General features: G+C 34.5%; 1 protein-coding gene across 1 annotated transcript in view; it reads left to right on the plus strand.

Moving 5' to 3' along the window:
* Positions 1-19,540, plus strand: part of HFM1 (helicase for meiosis 1) — a 132,092-nt gene that overhangs the window by 15,913 nt on the left and 96,639 nt on the right. The window contains exons 4-12 of the mRNA XM_081224097.1: positions 1,285-1,550; positions 1,804-1,851; positions 13,031-13,101; positions 13,564-13,696; positions 14,337-14,488; positions 15,070-15,147; positions 15,367-15,525; positions 17,733-17,933; positions 18,017-18,105. Coding sequence (XP_081080223.1) covers positions 1,285-1,550; positions 1,804-1,851; positions 13,031-13,101; positions 13,564-13,696; positions 14,337-14,488; positions 15,070-15,147; positions 15,367-15,525; positions 17,733-17,933; positions 18,017-18,105 — 1,197 coding nt within the window. The remainder of the gene's footprint in view (positions 1-1,284; positions 1,551-1,803; positions 1,852-13,030; positions 13,102-13,563; positions 13,697-14,336; positions 14,489-15,069; positions 15,148-15,366; positions 15,526-17,732; positions 17,934-18,016; positions 18,106-19,540) is intronic.

Raw genomic sequence — 19,540 nt, forward strand, 5'->3', positions numbered from 1 at the left:
CTGTCCTTTTAACTAATATCACGGAATGTAGCAAGGAGTCATCTTGTGGCATAAGTGTTTTCCTTGTCTTCAATACCATTTCATAATGGGATTCTATTATCTAAGACTAACCGTCTGCTTTTGAATTTTCTGTCTTCAAAAATAGAACTGCTGGCATTAGAGGATGCAACTCCACAGTTTGTTCTAAAATACATTTCTCAGGCTTCCCTGGTGGCGCAGTGGTTGAGAGTCTGCCTGCCGATGCAGCGGACACGGGTTCGTGCCCCGGTCTGGGAAGATCCCACATGCTGCGGAGTGGCTAGGCCTGTGAGCCATGGCCACTGAGCCTGTGTGTCCAGAGCTTGTGCTCCGCAACGGGAGAGGCCACAACAGTGAGAGGCCCGCGTACTGCAAAAATAATAATAAATAAATAAAATTAAATAAAATACATTTCTCTCTCTAGTTTTTTGAAAGATTGGTCTTTCTCATACAAAAACCTGTCATTAAGATTAATAGTCAAAATAATTTAGAAAGTATTCTGTATTTGTACAGTACTTATTTGGGTGTCATTCCTTACAGAATTCTGTAAGACTGATAACCTGCCATCACCCTTTTACTTATTCTATAAGGTGCTAGTGTTGTATTAGGAACCCTATTGGTCACTTCTTCCCTTGAGGCTATTGTGAACAAATTACTTTGATGGATTGTCTTTGAATCAGTCAAATATAGTAAATTACAATCATAAGATGGCCTTTCTTTGTTTTCTAGAACTTTACAAAGAACTATTTCTTACACTAAAATGATTATCAAACAGTGTTTGGAAAGTTGGTGCTGGATACTGACAAGAAGTCTCAGTACCTGTCCACATGGGCCTGTCTATAGGGTTGCTTCAGTGGTCTCATGATATAGTTGCTAGCTCCCCTTAGAGTGAGTGATCCAAGAGACCATGTGGAAGTGACAATCTTTTATGACCTAGCCTTAGATGTCACATGCTTGTCCTTCCACAGTACTCTGCTAGTCTTATAGGCCAGTCCTGATTCAAGGAAGGTGACTAATAAAGGGGGTGAGCACCAGGAAACAAGGATCATTGGAACTATCTCAGAGGCTGGCTACCACAGATGGATTTATCTGTGTTAGGAAAAGAAATAATTCAGTGGTAAATTTAGCAAATTATACTTTAGGAGAATGATTAGCTTTTGTGTTCTAATAAACCAAAATCTGTAGGTATTTTTAAAGGGACCAATTTTATGCTAGTTTTTCACATTCTAAGTAACTATTACAAATGCAAATATGTTCTTTTTGCAGATTATTTAAAATATCTGACAATATACATGGAAGTGCTTATTCCAATGATGGAGTAAACTTGGACTCTCATATTGACTCAGTGAAAACTGTCCAAATGGAAATGAGCAAAGGGAAATCATGGAAATATAGCAATAGTAAGCAGAAACCTCAATATTCAGACATTAATATGTTTAGAGCCAGTGATACTTTTTCTGCTTCTGAAATCAGAGAAGGCATAATCAAAGGACCATCTTTTTCAGTTTCCTCCCAGCCTCATGAAGTTCAAGGTAATTCCTTGCTTTTTCAATTGGTTTTCTAAAAGTACAGTCTAGTCTGTATTTCTTAGCATAGGTAAGGATACAAAAATTTGAGTAGGCTATCTCTATGTACAATTTCTTTACTATATTGCATTGTTCTTTTAAACTGCGATCTAATATTGTTTTAACTGTGCTCTCAATAAAAAGTTATACAAATTTTATTGAAGTAGCTTTTATGGAAAAGTTTGAAAATATGCATAAGTATGTAGGATTTTTTTTTTAGGGGTAACAGAAAATGGTTTCAATTCCTTGAAGGCTGTCACAGAAATCCGTATCCTTTAAATTATTTTACTACAGCAGCATTATATTTGAAGTCATAATTTTAAAACATTTTGTTTAATTGTGTTTCTGTTTGTTTGTTTTGGTTGACAAGAAGAGGGACAAGTGAATCTTTTGGGTTATGTAAGAGTCCCAATATGTGTGATAGTGCTACTGAAAGTGTGGTCTGTGGACTGGTACCAGTTGTGAACTGTTTGTTACCAGTCTGTGACACGTACAGATATGAAATTTGTATTACTGAATGAACTGTGAGCATATTTACTTACAAATTGATACAGATAATTTTCTACATTTTGTGTAAGGACAGCATATTGGTATCAACATGGGTAGGGGAAATGACTGAGAATGGGATATTCTGTGGACTGGGGACATTTTTACAAATCTAGTAATTTTTGAAAGAACCTAATTTGCAGATTATACCTATTTACATGTCTGGGTATTTCCAACGTAATTATTTTGAGTATATATGTGTGTTCTGGAGGAAACATTCTCTTTGCTTCTTTGATACTTTGTATATGTCTGTAACAGTGTACTTATTTTATTTTATTATAACTCATCAGCTGTTTCTGTAACTATTTCCCTATGACCTATGAACTCCTTGAAGGCAAGGACCAAGCCTTATGTATCTTCATATCTCCCAATTCACTGAAAGCCATATAAAGAGAAGTTGTTCTGGCAAAGGAGTAGCCATGAGCAAGGGCAAGGGTAAGAAAGTATGGAATATGTTTGGACAGAACAAGCATTCCAGTTTGGGTGAAAAAAGTCATGATTAAAGGAGTAGTAGGGGGACTACCCTGGTGGCACAGTGGTTAAGAATTTGCCTGCCAATGCAGGGGACACGAGTTCAAGCCCTGGTCTGGGAAGATCCTACATGCCGTGGAGCAACTAAGCCCGTGTGCCACAACTACTGAGCCTGCACTCTAGGGCTCATAAGCCACAACTACTGAGCCCGTGTGCCACAACTACTGAAGCCTGCATGCCTAGAGCCCGTGCTCTGCAACAAGAGAAGCCACCATTATGAGAAACCTGCACACCACAATGAAGAGTAGCCCTCACTTGCTGCAACTAGAGAAAGCCCATGCACAGCAATGAAGACCCAACACAGCCAAAAAAATAAATAAAATAAATAAATTAAAAAAAATTCAGTAAAAAGGACTTGTATTTTTTTTGAAAAAAAGGAGTAGGAGGAAATAATGATGGATAGATATTTTAGGATTAGATCATTTAATGCCATGAATACCAAGAAGTTTTTATTTTTATTTTTAATATATTTACTAAGCCATGAAGAGAAACCATGCAATATTTTTGAGCAGGTCAAGTTACATTACCTAAGCCATGCTTTAGGATTATGGAATTAGTGACTCAAAGCTGGGGAAGGCTCTAGAGTCCATAAAAGTTATGATCTAGTTGGCAAAACAGTGAATTCCAGATATGGGGCCGTTGAGCTAGAGAAATCTAGGGATGAGTGATTCTAATCCTGGGTACTCTGGGGACTGAGAATTCTGAGGTATAGTTAGAAAATGTTTGCTTGACCACTTGTGAAAAATTGCCTCCAGGGCATATAACTGAACTGAATTAGAATGGGAGGAGGGGAAAATAAAAGGGTTATATATAATATAATAATGTCAGAAATGGCCAGCCATTAGTGCTCCTCTTCATCATGGTGTCTCAGTCTTGTTGCACTTCCTTCTCTCTGGTGATCTAAATAGTGTGGGAATGTAGGAAATAGGTTAGCAGTAAACAGTTAAAAGTAGTTTCATTATCTGTATGATGGGAAATTCTTATCCCATACCTGAACTTGCCATAATGTGACTAATTTTTGAAGAGTTTTATAAAGATTTTCTTGCTATCTTAGTATAGCTGAAGTGGTTCTGTTGTTTAGGTCTCTTTGTTAGCTAGACTACTGCCTACTCTTGTGTCCATTGATTTATTGTCCAAAAAGTTCATTTGCTGTCAAACTTGATGAACTTGCTGCACTTTATTGTTTCCAAGTGTATATTTAAAGCGGAAGACTAAATGCTAGTCATGATAATTTGAGAGTTTGGGGATTACTTGGACTTGTTTTCTGATTATTTTACAATATTTTACTATATTTGAATCCTCAGGACAATAGAAGTTTGGTCAGATTGATCCTGCTACAGTACTGTTGTCATTTTCAGTTCTGCAGACATTCCGCTTCTCCCACCCCACATCCCGTTATAACATGTAATTGCAGTGAGACTGCTGAGAATTCTTCAGACAAAAGGAAAAATTTGATATCAAGTGTTGATAATGATGATAAATGGTATACTTAGTAGCTGAGTTTTCTCATGAGCTAGAAACTGATTTTACATCTACTCTGAATCATAGATTCATTTTTGTGAGTGTAAATTGATTTGGAATTACCTGATGAGAGAAAAACCAGCATGATGACCCACTTGTGGGCTTGTTACAAATAAATATTTTAAAGGAAGAGATATATTTTGAAGGAAAAATGAGATTCGTTCAAAAATTGATGGATTGGGCTTCCCTGGTGGCGCGGTGGTTGAGAGTCCGCCTGCCGATGCAGGGGACACGGGTTTGTGCCCCGGTCTGGGAGCATCCCACATGCCACGGAGCGGCTGGGCCTGTGAGCCATGGCTGCTAAGCCTGCGCGTCCGGAACCTGTGCTCCGCGATGGGAGAGGCCACAGCGGTGAGAGGCCCGCGTGACGCAAAAAAAAAAAAAAAACAAAAAAACAAAAAACTGATGGATTGACAAGCTCAGTATTACATTTTTGTTTTGGAATGTGTATTCTGACACAGTGCACAATTGAAAGTAAAATGAAGGTTTATAAATTATCTGCTTGATTTAATAAATGCAAGCCTGTATTAATTGAGTTCTTAATGTGTGCCAGGCATTTGGGATATGTCAGTTAGTAAAACAGACAATTCTTGCCCTTGAGAAGTTAACATTCTTGGGATGGGGGTGGGGAAGAGGATAGATCAGAACAATTGTAACAGTATATAAATAAGTCATATAGTATTTTAGAAGGTGATGAGTAATATGAAAAAAGAAAAAAGTGGGGCAGAGTAAAGGAGATTAAATTGGGAATGCTGGAATGGGGGCTCAGGATTAGAATTAAATAGAGTAATTAGGGTATGTCTTCTTTAGAAGTTGAGATGTAAGCACATGAAGGAAGTGAAAGAGCCAAGGAAATACGGAGGGAAGAACAATCTAGGCAGAGGGAAGTCTTTACAGCAAAAACATGGCTGATGTTTTTGAAAAACATAAAAGAGTCCAATAAAGCCAGAGGAAATGAGTCAGAAGCAAGAGTAGTAGGACATGAGGTCAGAAACACAAAGGTGGAGTGGGGAGGCAAGATTATGTAGGGCCTTGTGACCATATACTTTGAGAGAAATGGGGGAATTTGAGCAGAGAATATGCTCTGATTTAACTTTTATCAGGATCGCTTACCACAATCCATCAATTTTTAAATATCTTCATAAAAATATAATTGCTTAAATAACTATGTATTTGTGTTCTCAGATATATTATGTTTTATATCTCCTAATTGATTGTAACAGCCTCAGTTCAGGAACTCATTTTCTTCTTTATTTACAACTTCCTGCAGCTTTCTGAGTCTAGTATTCTGCACAGTGTTTCATAAATGTAGTTGACAAATGTGACTCAGACTAATAAGAATCCATGCAAGTACAAATATCTCCCAAACTGGCAATAGACTCTTAACTTGGAGAGGGGACAGTTTATTCTTTATATCTATTAATATATTTGAGCTTTCTTAGAGGAAGGACGATTTAAGTCCTTGTTGAGCCAGTATGCTGATAATTGCAATTAAATCCACCACTTAGCACAACGAAATTGCCAAAAACAAAGGTATTCAGGGTTAGGTGACCAGCAGCAACACACATCAGCTAATGAAACATAATCAACAGTTAAAAAATGAAATTTGGAATTTTAAAGAAGAGATAAATATAAAATGGCCTCATCAAGATGAATAAGAAAAAAATACCACTCTGGAAAAGATAAACTACATTCTTAGTTCTGATATACTTTTACGTATGTATTTACATCTCTTCTATCAGATCGAATTGTCAATGTATAACCCTTATATAACCTTGTTTCTCCATAAGGACTTTACAAGTTCTTTTCAGAATATGGAAGGTGACTGGGGACTGGAATAATTTTAATTCCTCCCCCTCCCCAGCTTTATTGAGGAATAATTGACAAATAAAATTATAGTACATTTAAAGTGTTCAATATGATAGTTTGATAAATGTATACATTACAAAATGTTCCCACCATCGAGTTAGTTAGTTAACACATCCATCACCTCACATATTTACCTTTTGTTTTGTTTTGTTTTTTGGATGTGAACACTTAACACTTAAGTTCAACTCTCTTAGCAAATTTCAATTATACAATACAGTATTTTCAACTCTACTCACCATTTTATACATTAGATCCTCAGATCTTACTCATCTTATAGCTGAAAGTTTGTACTCTTTTACCAGCCTCTGTTTCTCCCATACCCCCAGCCCCTGGCAACCACCATTCATTGTACTATTTTTATGTTTGACTTTTTTTTTTCCTAAGATTCCACTTATAAGTGATACCACGTAGGATCTGTCTTTCTCTGTCTGGCTTAATTCACCTTGTATAATGCTCTCCAGTTTCATCCATGTTGTCACAAAAGGCATAATTTCCTTCTTTCTAAAGGCTGAATAATATTTTGTTATATACATATTTTCTTTATCCATTCATTTCTTAATGGTTATGTTGTTTCCATACTTTGGCTACTGTGAGTAATGCTGAAATGAACGTGGCTATACAGATATTTCTTTGAGATACTGATTCTGTTTCCTTTGGATATAACCCAGGGATTGCTGGACCATGTGGCACTTCTATTTTTAATTCTTTGAGGACACTCCGTAATGTTTTCCCTAAGGACTGCACCAGTTTATATCCTTACCAGTAGTGTACAAGGGTTCCATTCATCCATATCCTTGCCAGCATTTATCTCTTATCTTTTTGATTATAGCCATTCTAACAAGTGTTAGGTGCCAACTCACTGTGGTTTTGATTGGCATTTCCCTAATGATTACTGATGATAAGCACCTTTTCATGTGCTGTTAGCCATTTGTGTGTCTTCTTTGGGAAAATGTCTATTCAGGTCCTTTGCCTGTTTTATTTTTATTTATTTATTTATTTATTTTTTTGCGGTATGTTGGCCTCTCACTGTAGTGGCCTCTTCCATTGCGGAGCACAGGCTCCGGACGCGCAGACTCAGCAGCCATGGCTCACAGGCCTAGCCGCTCTGCGGCCTGTGGGATCTTCCCAGCCCGGGGCATGAACCCGTGTCCCCTGTATCGGCAGGCGAACTCTCAACCACTGCGCCACCAGGGAAGCCCTGGATGTTTGGTTTGCAAATATCTTCTCCCATTCCATAGGTTGCCTTTTCATTTTGTTGATGGTTTCTTCTGAAGTGCAAAAGCTTTTTAGTTTGACGTAGTCACACTTGTTTATTTTTGCATTTGTTGCCTTTGCTTTTGGTTTCAAATCCAAAACATCATTGCTAAGAACAGTGTCAAGAAGCATTTCCTCTTTGTTTCCCTCTAGGACTTTTATTATTTCAAGTCTTATGTTTAAGTCTTTAATCCATTTTGAGTTTATTTTTGTGTATGGTGTGAGATAGGGGTCTAGTTTCATTCTTTTGCATGTGGATATACAGTTTTCCCATCACCATTTATTGAAATGATTATGCTTTCACAATTCTTGACTCCTTTGTTGAAAATTAATTGACCATATATGCATGGATTTATTTCTGGGCTGGATATTTTGTTCCATTGATCTATGTGTCTGTTTTTAATGTCAGTACCATACTGCTTTGATTACCTTAGCTTTGTAATATAGTTTGAAATCAGGAAGTGTGTTACCTCCAGCTTTGTTCTTCTTTCTTAGTATTGCTTTAGCTGGGTTTTTGTGTGTGTGTGTGTGTGTGGTTTCATATGATTTTTAGGATTGTTTTTTCTATTTCTGTGAAGAATGCAGTTGGAGTTTGGATAAGGATTGCATTTAATTTGTAGATCATTTAGGGTAGTGTGGACATTCAGCAATATTAATCCTTTGAATCCATGAATATGAAATATCTTTCCATTAATTTGTGTCTTCAATTTCTTTCATCAATGTCTTATAGTTTTCAGTTTACAAATCTTTTACATCCTTGGTTAAATTTATTCCTCGGTATTTATTCTTTTTGAGGCTGTTGTTAATGAGATTATTTGCTTCATTTTTCTTTCTGATATTTCATTGTTAGTGTATAGAAATACAACTGATTTTTGTATATAGATTTTGTATTCTGCAACATAACTAAATTTGTTTATTAGTTGTAACAGTTTTTAAAATTTGTTTGTTTGTTTGTTTGTTTTTTTGGTCTGTGTGTGTGGAGTCTTGGGTTTTCTATATATAGTTTCTTGTCACCTGCAAATAGAAACAGTTATACTTCTTCATTTCCAATTTGGATTCCTTTTCTTTTTTTTTTTTTTTTGTCTGATTGCCATGTCTAGGATATCTAATACTATGCTAAATAAAAGTGGCAAGAATGGACATCCTTGTCTTGTTACTGACCTCAGAGGAAAAACTCAGTTTTTCATAATTGGGTATCAATGTTAGCTGTGAACTTGTTATATACAGCCTTTATTATGTTGAAGTGTATTCCTTCTGTACCCAGTTTCTTGAGGGTTTTTATCATGAAAAGATGCTGTATTTTGTCATATGCTTTTTCCTTATCTATTGAGATGATATGATATTTATTCTTTGCTTTGTTAAAGCAGTATATCATGTTGATTGATTTGTGGATGTTGAACCATCCTATATCCCAGGAATAAATTCCATTTGATCATGGTGTATGATCCTTTTAATGTACTGTTGAATTCAGTTTCATAATATTTTGTTGAAGTTTTTGCATCTATGTTTATTAGGGATATTGTCCTGTAATTTTCTTTTCTTATGGTGTTCTTATCTGGCTTTGGTATCAGTGGAATGCTGGCCTCATAAACTGAGTTTAGAAGCATTCCCTTCTCTTTTAGTTTTTGGAAGAGTTTGAGAAGGATTGGTATTAATTCTTTTAAAATATTTGGTAAATTCACCAATAAAGCCATCTGGTCCTGGACTTTGTTGGGAAATTTTTGATTACTGATTCAATCTCCTTACTAGTAATTTATCTGTTCAGATTTTCTATTCTTCATGATTCAGCCTTGATAGGTTCTTGTTTCTAGGAATTTTCCTTTTCTTCTAGATTATCTACTTTTTGGCATATAGTTGTTCATAGTAGTCTCTTATGATCCTTAGTATTTCTGTCTTATCAGTTGTGTTTTCTCCTCTTTCATTTCTGATTTTATTTATTTGAATCATCTCTACTTTTTTTCTTAGTTATCTTAGCTAAAGTTTTGTCAATTTTGTTTATCTTTTCAAAAAGACCCAGCTCATTGTTTCATTGATCTTTTCTGTTGTTTTTCTGGTCTCTTATTTATTTCTGCTCCAGTCTTTGTTATTTTTTCCTTCTACTAACTGTGGACTTACTTTGTTCCTCCTTTTCCAGTCCCTTGAGGTGTAAAGTTAGGTTGTTTATTTGTGATATTTCTTTTTTCTTCATTTTGGTACTTATCACTATAAACTTCCCTCTTAGAACAGCTTTTTATCACATCCCAAAAGTTTTGGTATGTTGTGTTTCCATTTTCATTTGTCTCAAGGTATGTTTTTGATTTCCCTTTTGATTTCTTCTTTGACCCTAATAGTTGTTCAGGAGCATGTTGTTTAATCTCTATATATTTGTGAATTTTCCTGTTTTCTTCTTTTAATTGATTTTTAGTTTCATGCTATTGTGGTTGGAAAAGGTGCTTGATATGATTTCAGTCTTCTTTTAAAACTTAAGACTTGTTTTGTGCCCTAACATATGATATTTCCTGGAGAATGTTCCATGTGCACTTAAGAAGAATGTGTATTCTGTTGCTGCTGAAGGGAATGCTCTGTGTATATCTGTTAGAGCCATCTGGTGTAAGGTATGGTATAGTTTAAGTCTGATGTTTCCTTATTGATTTTCTTTCTGGATGATCTATCCATTACTGAAAGTGGGGTCTTGAAGCCCCCTACTATTATTGTATTGCTGTCTATTTCTCTGTTCAGATCTGTTAATATTTGTTTTATATATTTAGATGCCCCAATGTTGGGTGCATAAGTATTTACAGTTGCTGTATCCTCCCAATGAATTGACCCCTTTATCATTATATAATGACCTCTTTGTCTCTTATTACAGTTTTTGGCTTCAAGTCTATTTTGTCTGATGGAAGTACAGCTACCTCTACTTTCTGCTGACTTCCACTTGTATAGAATATCTTTTTCCATCCCTTTACTTTCTTTGTGGGTCTTTAAAGCTGAAATGAGTCTCTTATAGGCAGCAAATAATTTAGTCCTGTTTTTTTAAATCCATTCAGCCACTTTATGACTTTTGATTAGAAAATTTAGTCCATTTACATTTAAAGTATTTATTGATAGGTTGGACTTATTATTATTGTTATTTTATTGCTTTCTGATGTTTCGTAGTTCTGTTGCTCCTTTCTTCTCCTCTTGCTCTTTCCCTTTGTGATTTGATGATTTTCTGTGGTGGTATGTTCTTACTCTTTTCTATTTATCTTTGTGTATCAACTGTAGAGTTTTGTTTTGTAGTTACCTTGAGACTCGCATAAAAATATCTTACAGTTTTAACAGTCTCTTTTGAGCTGATAAAACTAACTTTGAATGCGTACAAAAGCTCTACAATTTTACATTCACTTTCTCACATTTTATGTTTTTAATGTCACAATTTATGTCTTTTAATATTGTGTCTCCATTAATAAATTATTATTGATACAGTACTTTTGTCTTTTAACATTTATACTACAGTTATAAGTGATTAACTACCACCATTACAATATTAGAGTATTCTGAATGCAACTATATATCAATCTTTATCAGTGAGTTTATATGTTTTCCTGTTACTAATTAGCATCCTTTCATTTTAGCTTGAAAGAACTTCCTTTAGCATTTCTTGTAAAGCTGATCTAGTGATGAACACCTTCAGTTTTTGTTTGTCTAGAAAACTCTTTATTTTTCCTACAATTCTGAAGGACAGCTTTGCCAGGTAAAATATTCTTGGTTGGCAGTTTTTTCTTTCAGCACACAGAATATATCATTCCACAATCTAGTCTACAAGGTTTTTGCTGAAATATTCACTCAATCTTATGGGAATTCCTTTGTATGTAGCAAGTTGCTTTTCTCTTGCTGCTTTTAAGGTTCTCTCTTTGTCTTTAACTTCTGGCAATTTAATTACTATGAGTTTCAGTGTGGGTCTCTTGAGATTCACCTTCTTTAGTAATTTCTGGGATTTTTGGATCTGGATGTCTGTTTCTTTCCCCAGACTAGGATAGTTTTCAGCCATTATTTCTTTAAATAAGCTTTCTTCCCCTTTATCTCTTTTTCTTCTGGAACCCTTATAATGTGTATATTGGTCCACTTGATGGTGTCCCATAAGTTCCTTAAGCTGACTTCACTCTTTCTCACTCTTTTTTTTTTTCGTTTTGCTCCCGTGATTGCATTAATTCCACTGCCCTGTCTTCAAGTTCACTGATCCTTTCTTTCAGTTGATCTGTCTTCTATTGAAACCTTCTATTGAAATTTTCAGTTCAGTTATTATATTCATTAGCTCTATGATTTCTGATTGGTACTTTTAAATTAATTTTTATTTTTTCTGTGTTGGGTCTTCATTTCTGTGCAAGGGCTTTCTCTAGTTGTGGCAAGTGGAGGCCACTCTTCATCGCAGTGTGTGGGCCTCTCACTATCACGGCCTCTCGTTGCAGAGCACAAGCTCCAGACATGCAGGCTCAGTAGTTGTGGCACATGGGCTTAGTTGCTCCGCGGCATGTGGGACCCTCCCAGACCAGGGCTCGAACCCATGTCCCCTGCATTAGCAGGCAGATTCTCAACCACTGCACCACCAGGGAAGCCCTGTTTGGTACTTTTTAATATTTTATATGACTTTGTTGGAATTCTCACTTTACTCATTCATTGCTTTCCTGACCTTGATGGGCATCTTTATGTGTTATTTTGAACTATCAGGTAAATCACTTGTCTCTGTTTCATTAAATTCAGTTTCTGGAGTTTATTTATTTATTTATTTTTAAAACATATTCCCCTGTTTCTTCATTTTTCTTGACTTTCTGTTTTGGTCTCTGAACGTTAGATAAAACAGGTACCTCCCCAGTCTTGAGAGACTGGTCTGGTATAAGAGATGAGCCTTGTCAGTCAACCTGGCCTGGGATCCTAGTTACCTGTCAAATCTTTGTGATTGTCCGAACCTCTGCCTTTGTTCTTAGTGGCTCACAGAAGTTAAGGGTGTGCCAAGATCCATCAGTGTCCCAAAGGGGAGGATTGCAGTCAGTCAGCACCTAGATGCAGGTTGATTAGAAGCTAGAACCTCAGGCAGCAGCTGAGAAAGTATGCAATTAAATTCCTTTCAGGGAGAAACTGAAGATGGGTATTTTTGCTTGCCCCCTCTGCACTGAGCCTGGATGTATACCTGTGGGTGTAGTGGGATGTTCCTGTGGCCATTTAAAAGATGCTTATTTTCTTTGCTTGTAAATGAAAGCCCTTTTGGCTTCTAGAACTGGGTGTTCTGAGAGCCCATCCCTCAAGCAGGAGCCTTAAAAATTGGGGCACTAGATGTGTGGTCCAAACCCTCTGCTCCTCAGGGAGGATCTGGGAGTTGGGGGTTTCTTCCCAATTGTATGGTGATGTGCCAGGAGTGAGATTTATGGCAAGAGTTTCTCAGCCTTTCCCACCCATTTTGATGTAGGTATTTTCTCATTCATCTATTGTAAAGGAATCATTCAGCTAGTTTGGGGATTTCTCTCAGAGGGAATTGCTCCACATGTAGCTGTTTGTTCAGTGGATCCATGGGAGGATGGATGTTCAGGAGCTTCCTATGTTGCTATCTCAGTCCTTCCCTCTATATCTGTTAATTCCTTTCTTATGATAAAATAGCAAGTATTAAGCGTCATCATTACATATTGTCAAAGTCTATATTAAGTTAATTTTTAAATTAAGAGTAACCGATTTTTAAAATTCTGAAATATCTAACTCCTTAATGTTATTCTCAGCGGCAAAATTTAGAAGTATTTTCAAAGAATTCCCATATTTCAACTATATACAGTCCAAAGCCTTTGATGATGTAAGTATTTTGTTTAATTATTTACTTATCTGCCTTTTCTTACTAGATTGTGTGCTCTCTAAGGGCAAAGACTAGATCACATTCATCTTTTTGTCTTCAGTGCTACACTCAGTGACTGGTACATTATAGGAGCTCAAAAAATGTTTGTTAAATGAATGCATGTAATTTTCATAGGTGGGTTGTTTATATTTATTAGATTTATAACAATTTTTATGGAAGCTAAAGAAATTATTTTCTTCTAGGTCTATCTAGCATATTACTTTGACCAAACAAGATGATAAATTATTAATAGTTTTATTTTTTGAGGGTGATGGACTTAGAGCCAGCTTATAATTTTAATAAGTTTAGAGGTAAAGATGTTTGAACTATTATTCCATAGAGTCTTCTTAAAGCATATTTTCTAACAAATTGAGAATTGAAAATTTTTGTATATTCTATGGTTGATTAAATTTTATTTTTTAGCTTCTTTATACAGATAGGAATTTTGTGATTTGTGCTCCAACTGGTTCGGGGAAAACTGTATTGTTTGAGCTAGCTATAACAAGATTGTTAATGGAAGTACCATTGCCATGGTTGAACGTTAAAATTGTTTACAGTAAGTATTTATATATTGAAAGAGTGATAATTAATTATAATAATGATAAACCATTGAGGTAAAAGTAAGAAATAAGTTCAAATTCAAGACATAAGAATTATTATTTGGTTTTCCATACTTTTTAAATAAAGACATGTCACATTTGGTCTTATCTGTTAACATTAAATTCAAAACACATTTTCCCAGATTTATAAATAAAACTAGTATTGGAATTGAGAATTTGGCCTTTACATGTTTATTTTTAAAAGGACAGGGAAGATGAACAAATAGAATCAAACATTTTGTAATTTGAGAAATTTCCATAGGAACCTCTATTCTCTTTTTTTAGGTACATATTAAAATTTTTTTCATCAAAGTAATTTATACACATGGTTAAAAAAATCAGTGATCACAAAGGGCGATAATTTCTGCCCTACCTTTCTTCATTCTTAGTTACAATTTCCTGAGCAATCACTTCTTTTTCTATTTTTAGTTCTGTTTTGTGATTACTTTTATAGTTCTAAATAATATGTTTATATTGTTAACTTTTAATTTATAAATACTAGGCAGCACCTAGATGTGTGCTAACTTTATTAACTACTTGTGAAAATAATTTTTAAATTGCACTGATATTTAAAATAAATATCTTATATTGTTGTAGTGGCACCAATAAAAGCCCTGTGTAGTCAGCGTTTTGATGATTGGAAAGAAAAATTTGGACCAATAGGATTGAACTGTAAGGAACTCACTGGAGATACAGTGATGGATGACCTATTTGAGATTCAGCAAGCCCATATTATTATGACAACTCCAGTAGGTGTTGCTTATATTTTATTATTTCCTTGGTTTATTAGCAAATATGTCTTTCTCTTCACCATGGAAAAAAGTTAAAAGAAAATACAAAGTAGAAGACTATATTTGCAATGTGAAGCAAACAAACAATACGTACTAGTATTCAGGGTACATACGGAATACTAACAAATCAATTAGGTAAAAGACAAACAACCAAATGGAGTAAATAGGCAAAAGATATGAATAGGCAGTTTGTTATTGTGGATGATTTGTAATCATACTTATTGCTTGTATTCTTTATCCAAATGTTATGTATTGTAGCAGGAGGACCTTGGTAGAGCTTAGAAAGGGTAATTAGACTATACTTTTGAATATTTTTGATTAAACTTAAAAAATAAATGGGGGCTCAATTTTTTAAACACATGATTATCAAAATTCTTTAAAATTTTAAAAATCTTTAAGTATCTTTTGGGATACTTTTAAGACATCAACTAAAATATTGCCCATCATTTGTAACAAGTCATGTTAAAAATTTTATCAACATCTTAATAATACTTATTATAATTCCTTATCATGTTAAACCACTTGCATTTTTTCTCTAGGAAAAATGGGATAGCATGACTAGAAAATGGAGAGACAACTCTTTGGTCCAACTGGTTCGATTGTTTCTCATTGATGAGGTAGTGAACACGTTATTCACTTTCAGAGATAAACATGAAGAGATGATTTGAATGGATATAAAGAAACAAGACATTTTCAACCAAACTCTATGTTTGCTTTATCCCTTCAAGTGGAAAATGCTTATTTTTTTAAGGAAGAGTGTTTAATATTGTTTTACATTTTAATTGACTAGATAGATTTTAATTTTTATAGCTAATGAGTCTTAATTTTTTTCTCAGATACACATTGTAAAAGATGAAAATCGTGGACCAACTCTTGAAGTTGTAGTCAGCAGAATGAAAACTGTGCAGTTTTTATCTCATGCTGTAGAAAATACCAGCAGTATTATTCCAATGAGATTTGTAGCTGTATCTGCAACAATTCCAAATGCTGAGGATGTAAGTTAGAATTTTAGTCTATCAGATTTTTTATGACTTAGTGAAATATTTAATCTTAGAGAAAAGTGAGGTGTTTTTTGTTTTTCTCTAAATCACCTAACCAATTTAATAGGAAAGTTATATCGTGGAAAGTTATGGTTAGATCTCATAGGTATGACAGCATTAAGGCCATAAAATTTGGTTGATTGGGTTTAATAAAATATGTTTGGTGCAAGTCTATTGTTTAATAGTATCTAAAAGTCATACTTTCATGGGTTTTAGACACTTCATAATATGAGGTGTTATGTTACCCCCAATTCTATGTGCCTGGAATTGTGGTAAGCACTAATGATAGATGCAAAAGTGAAAACATATAGACCCTGCTCTTGAAGAGGATCTCATGGTTAATAGGGTACATGAACATGTAAAGAAATAATTGTACAATATTATACTTTCTATAACAAACACATGTCCTAATTTTCTTCTTCAGTTTTTTGGCAAACTTGAAAAGTAGTACAATTTCACTCTGCTTTCTTACTCCTATTTACTTCTCAGCCTAATGTAATATGACTTTTCCCCCAGCTAATTCTTAGAAATTGTTTCCACAAAAGCTGCTCTACAGTATTCTCTAATCCAATGTAAAATTTTGCCTTTATCTTTAGTTTAGCACAGTTAATCCTTTTTGTTCTTAAAATGACAGCTTGTTTTGTTTATATTCAAGAATAATAGAGAAAATTTTAAAGTATGTGTAAATTTTAAAAAACCCAGCATTTGTCCTTCTAGATGTATTGATGGAATCATAATATACATACACTTTTATGACTTGCATGTTACCTACAAATGTTTCCATGTTATTAAATACTCTTTTAATACATTTTTTGTGGTTTTATTGTAATTTATTTATTACCTTAATGGTGGAAGATTGTTTCCATTTTTTGCTATTGTAAATAGTGTTGAAATTATATCTAAGAAAACATCACAATTATTTCCTTAGGATGGTCTGCTAAAGTAGAATAACTGAGTCAAAGGGTGTATAAAACCTTAAGAACACAGTGCTTTCAATAAATGTTATATTCATTTATACCTCTACCATCAGCCATTTCTCTGTATTCTAACGCTGGATAGTATAATAATGAAATTATTATTGTTATTACTACTTTTAAATAGTTCTCAAATTTGTTAATTTGAAATGGTACCTTATTTTAAAATGTTGTACTGCACTTATTACTACTGAAGTAAATATTTTTAATATATTTGTCAACTATTTTAAGTTCTTTTTTTGCAACCTGCAAGGTCATAGACTTAACCCTTTTTTCACATTCGGATACTAAACTTTGCTTATTGATTTGTAAGCAGTTACAAAATATCAATACTCTGTAATTCTTGAAACTCTCTTCCCCTTTGTGATAATCACTACTTCTGTGAATGCTATCTCTCTGTCTCTTTCTACAAATCCTCTACCTCAGTTTTCCCCTGAGTTAAGGCCTTCATCCTTTGCCTTCTGCTCCGCTCAAACTGTAAATTCTTGTTCTCATCCCTACCCATGAGAGCCTTGAAAATGTTTTAAGATTTCCTTCCTGTGCCATTAAAAACTCATTAATTTATCTTCCTGTCAAAGAAACAATCAGTTTCATAGCAGGGCACGGAAGCCTGATTACTAACCAGGCTATGTGAAGTTAAGGAATGCTCTCCACAGCTCCAGAAATTAACTAAGGATTCTAGCATTGAGTCTGAAATGTGCTTTTGGCACTGCCATCTCTCAGTGTTTATTTGTTCTTTGTTTGAAAAAGTTGTCAGCCTTTGCCAGTCTAAGCCAATCATTACTTTGCTACTCTTCAGCTAATATTTAGGATAACACAAAAGAAGTGTCAGCCATATCTGGGCATCGTTCTGAAAAATAGCAAAGAAGTTACAGTGCTAGTGAGAAATTTGACTTCTCTGTTGAAATTAATTTTAGTTTTACTTTAGACTCTTAGGAGGAAAATAAAACAAAATAATAATAATTAATTGGAAGTTTACCATGTTAAAAGTGGGTATAATCTTGAAACACTTATTGAAAATATTTACCAATATATCAATAGAACAGTGTCACTAAAATATGTAATGTTGAAAAAGACCACTTGACTAAATATTTTTAAACTTGATTTTAAAGTGAACTATAATTGGGCATTTTAGCCATAAAACTTTACTAGAAAAAAATTTAATGTGTATGTTTCTGTCATTTAAAGATTGCAGAATGGCTTTCAGATGGTGAAAGATCTGCTGTATGTCTGAAAATGGATGAAAGACATAGACCAGTGAAACTTGAGAAAGTGGTCCTTGGATTTCCCTGCAGTAATAACCAAACCGAATTTAAGTTTGATTTAACCCTCAACTACAAAATTGCCAGTGTTATACAAACGTACTCTGATCAGAAACCCACGCTTGTGGTATGGTTTGTTGGTTGCTTATTTTTTAGTGTAATGTTCAGTTTTTAATATGATTAATACAAAATGTATTCATTCATTTTTAGTTTTGTGCAACAAGGAAAGGTGTGCAACAGGCTGCTTCTGTTTTTGTGAAAGATGCGAAATTTGTTATGACTGTGGAACAGAAACAGAGGTATATTTTAAAATTTTTTCTTGGAGGTAGAAAGACTTTTAAGGATAACCTAGATGAGATGAGAAAACTGGATTGACCTTTTCAAGTTACTTGACCTCTCTAAGCCTCAGTTTCCTCATCTGTAAAATAAGAATAAAAGTAAGTTGGAAGATTAAGTAAGACAATGAATCTTGATGCAACTGTGATCCTGTCTTCTTTATTTCATAGCCAGATTTGAAAGATTATTCATATTGCTGTCTTCAGTTTTTTACTCACTTTCAATCCAGTATCTGTTGTAATCTTTTACTAAAGCTGATCTTGTTAATTGATCTCTCAGAAGCTTCTAACACATTTGACCACTCCCACCTAATTTAAAAATTCCAGACTCTGTGTTTCCATGATCATTTCTACCCTGTTTCTTGCTACTTTGCTTTCTACTCATTCTCAGTCCCTTTTCTCTTATAATACCTGATTCTTAAATGTTAACATTCTAGGGGTTCTATCCAAGGTTCATTCTTTCTAATGCCGCACTCCTAGGTATTTGAGTCTCATTATCACATGGTTCAAAGAATATATGTATACACGTATTTATATATGTCTGTGAAATTACAAATTTATAGCTCCAACACAGACCTCCATTCTGAGCTCCAGGTCTACCGTCCATCTGCCTGACATCTCCGATTGTATATCTGTGGGCATGTCAAACTCAGTATGTCCAAAAGAGAACCTTGGTTCTTTCTCTCAAATCAGTTCCTCCTCCAGTGTTCCCCATCCTGATTACTTATCATCTCCCTAGTTGCTCATGCAGAAACCTGTCATTGACATCTCCTTCACCTTCTTCCCCATAGGCAATCAATTACCAAGTCCTGTCTATTCTTACTTGTAAATATATCTCAAATATATCATTTTATCTTCATCAGCACTGCCACCTCCCCCATTCAAGTAATTATTAATTTCTTGCCTTTTATCTGATGACCACAAACACACTCTTATCCCACTTTAATCTGTTACATTCATAGCAGAGTGATTGTTTCAAATTACAAATCTAAACATGTCATTTTTCTGCCTAAATCACTTATAATAGTTTCTTGTCATTAGGCTAAAATCCTAAATACCTAATATCACCTGCAATACTCTGTATAATGTGTTCTGTGAATACACCAAACTGTTATCCTACACAGAGCTTTCCTGAATCATATTTTCTTTGCCCAGAATTGTTTTTTACCTCTTATTCATCCTTCAAGTCTCACCTTTAGTTTCAGTTTCTTAAGAAGTTTTCCATGATTCTTAGTGTCCCTTTATTTGCTTTTACAGGCACCCTATATTTTTATCTCAAAAAACTTACTGTAATTATAATACATATGCTTTTGTTTAATTGTTATTTAATATCTGTTCTATTCCTTAGATTGTAAACATCTTGAGGAAAGAAGGACTCATGGTCATCTAATTTACCCCT

Source organism: Mesoplodon bidens (genome assembly GCF_964165515.1).
Source record: "Mesoplodon bidens genome assembly, chromosome: 2".
NCBI lineage: Eukaryota > Metazoa > Chordata > Mammalia > Artiodactyla > Ziphiidae > Mesoplodon > Mesoplodon bidens.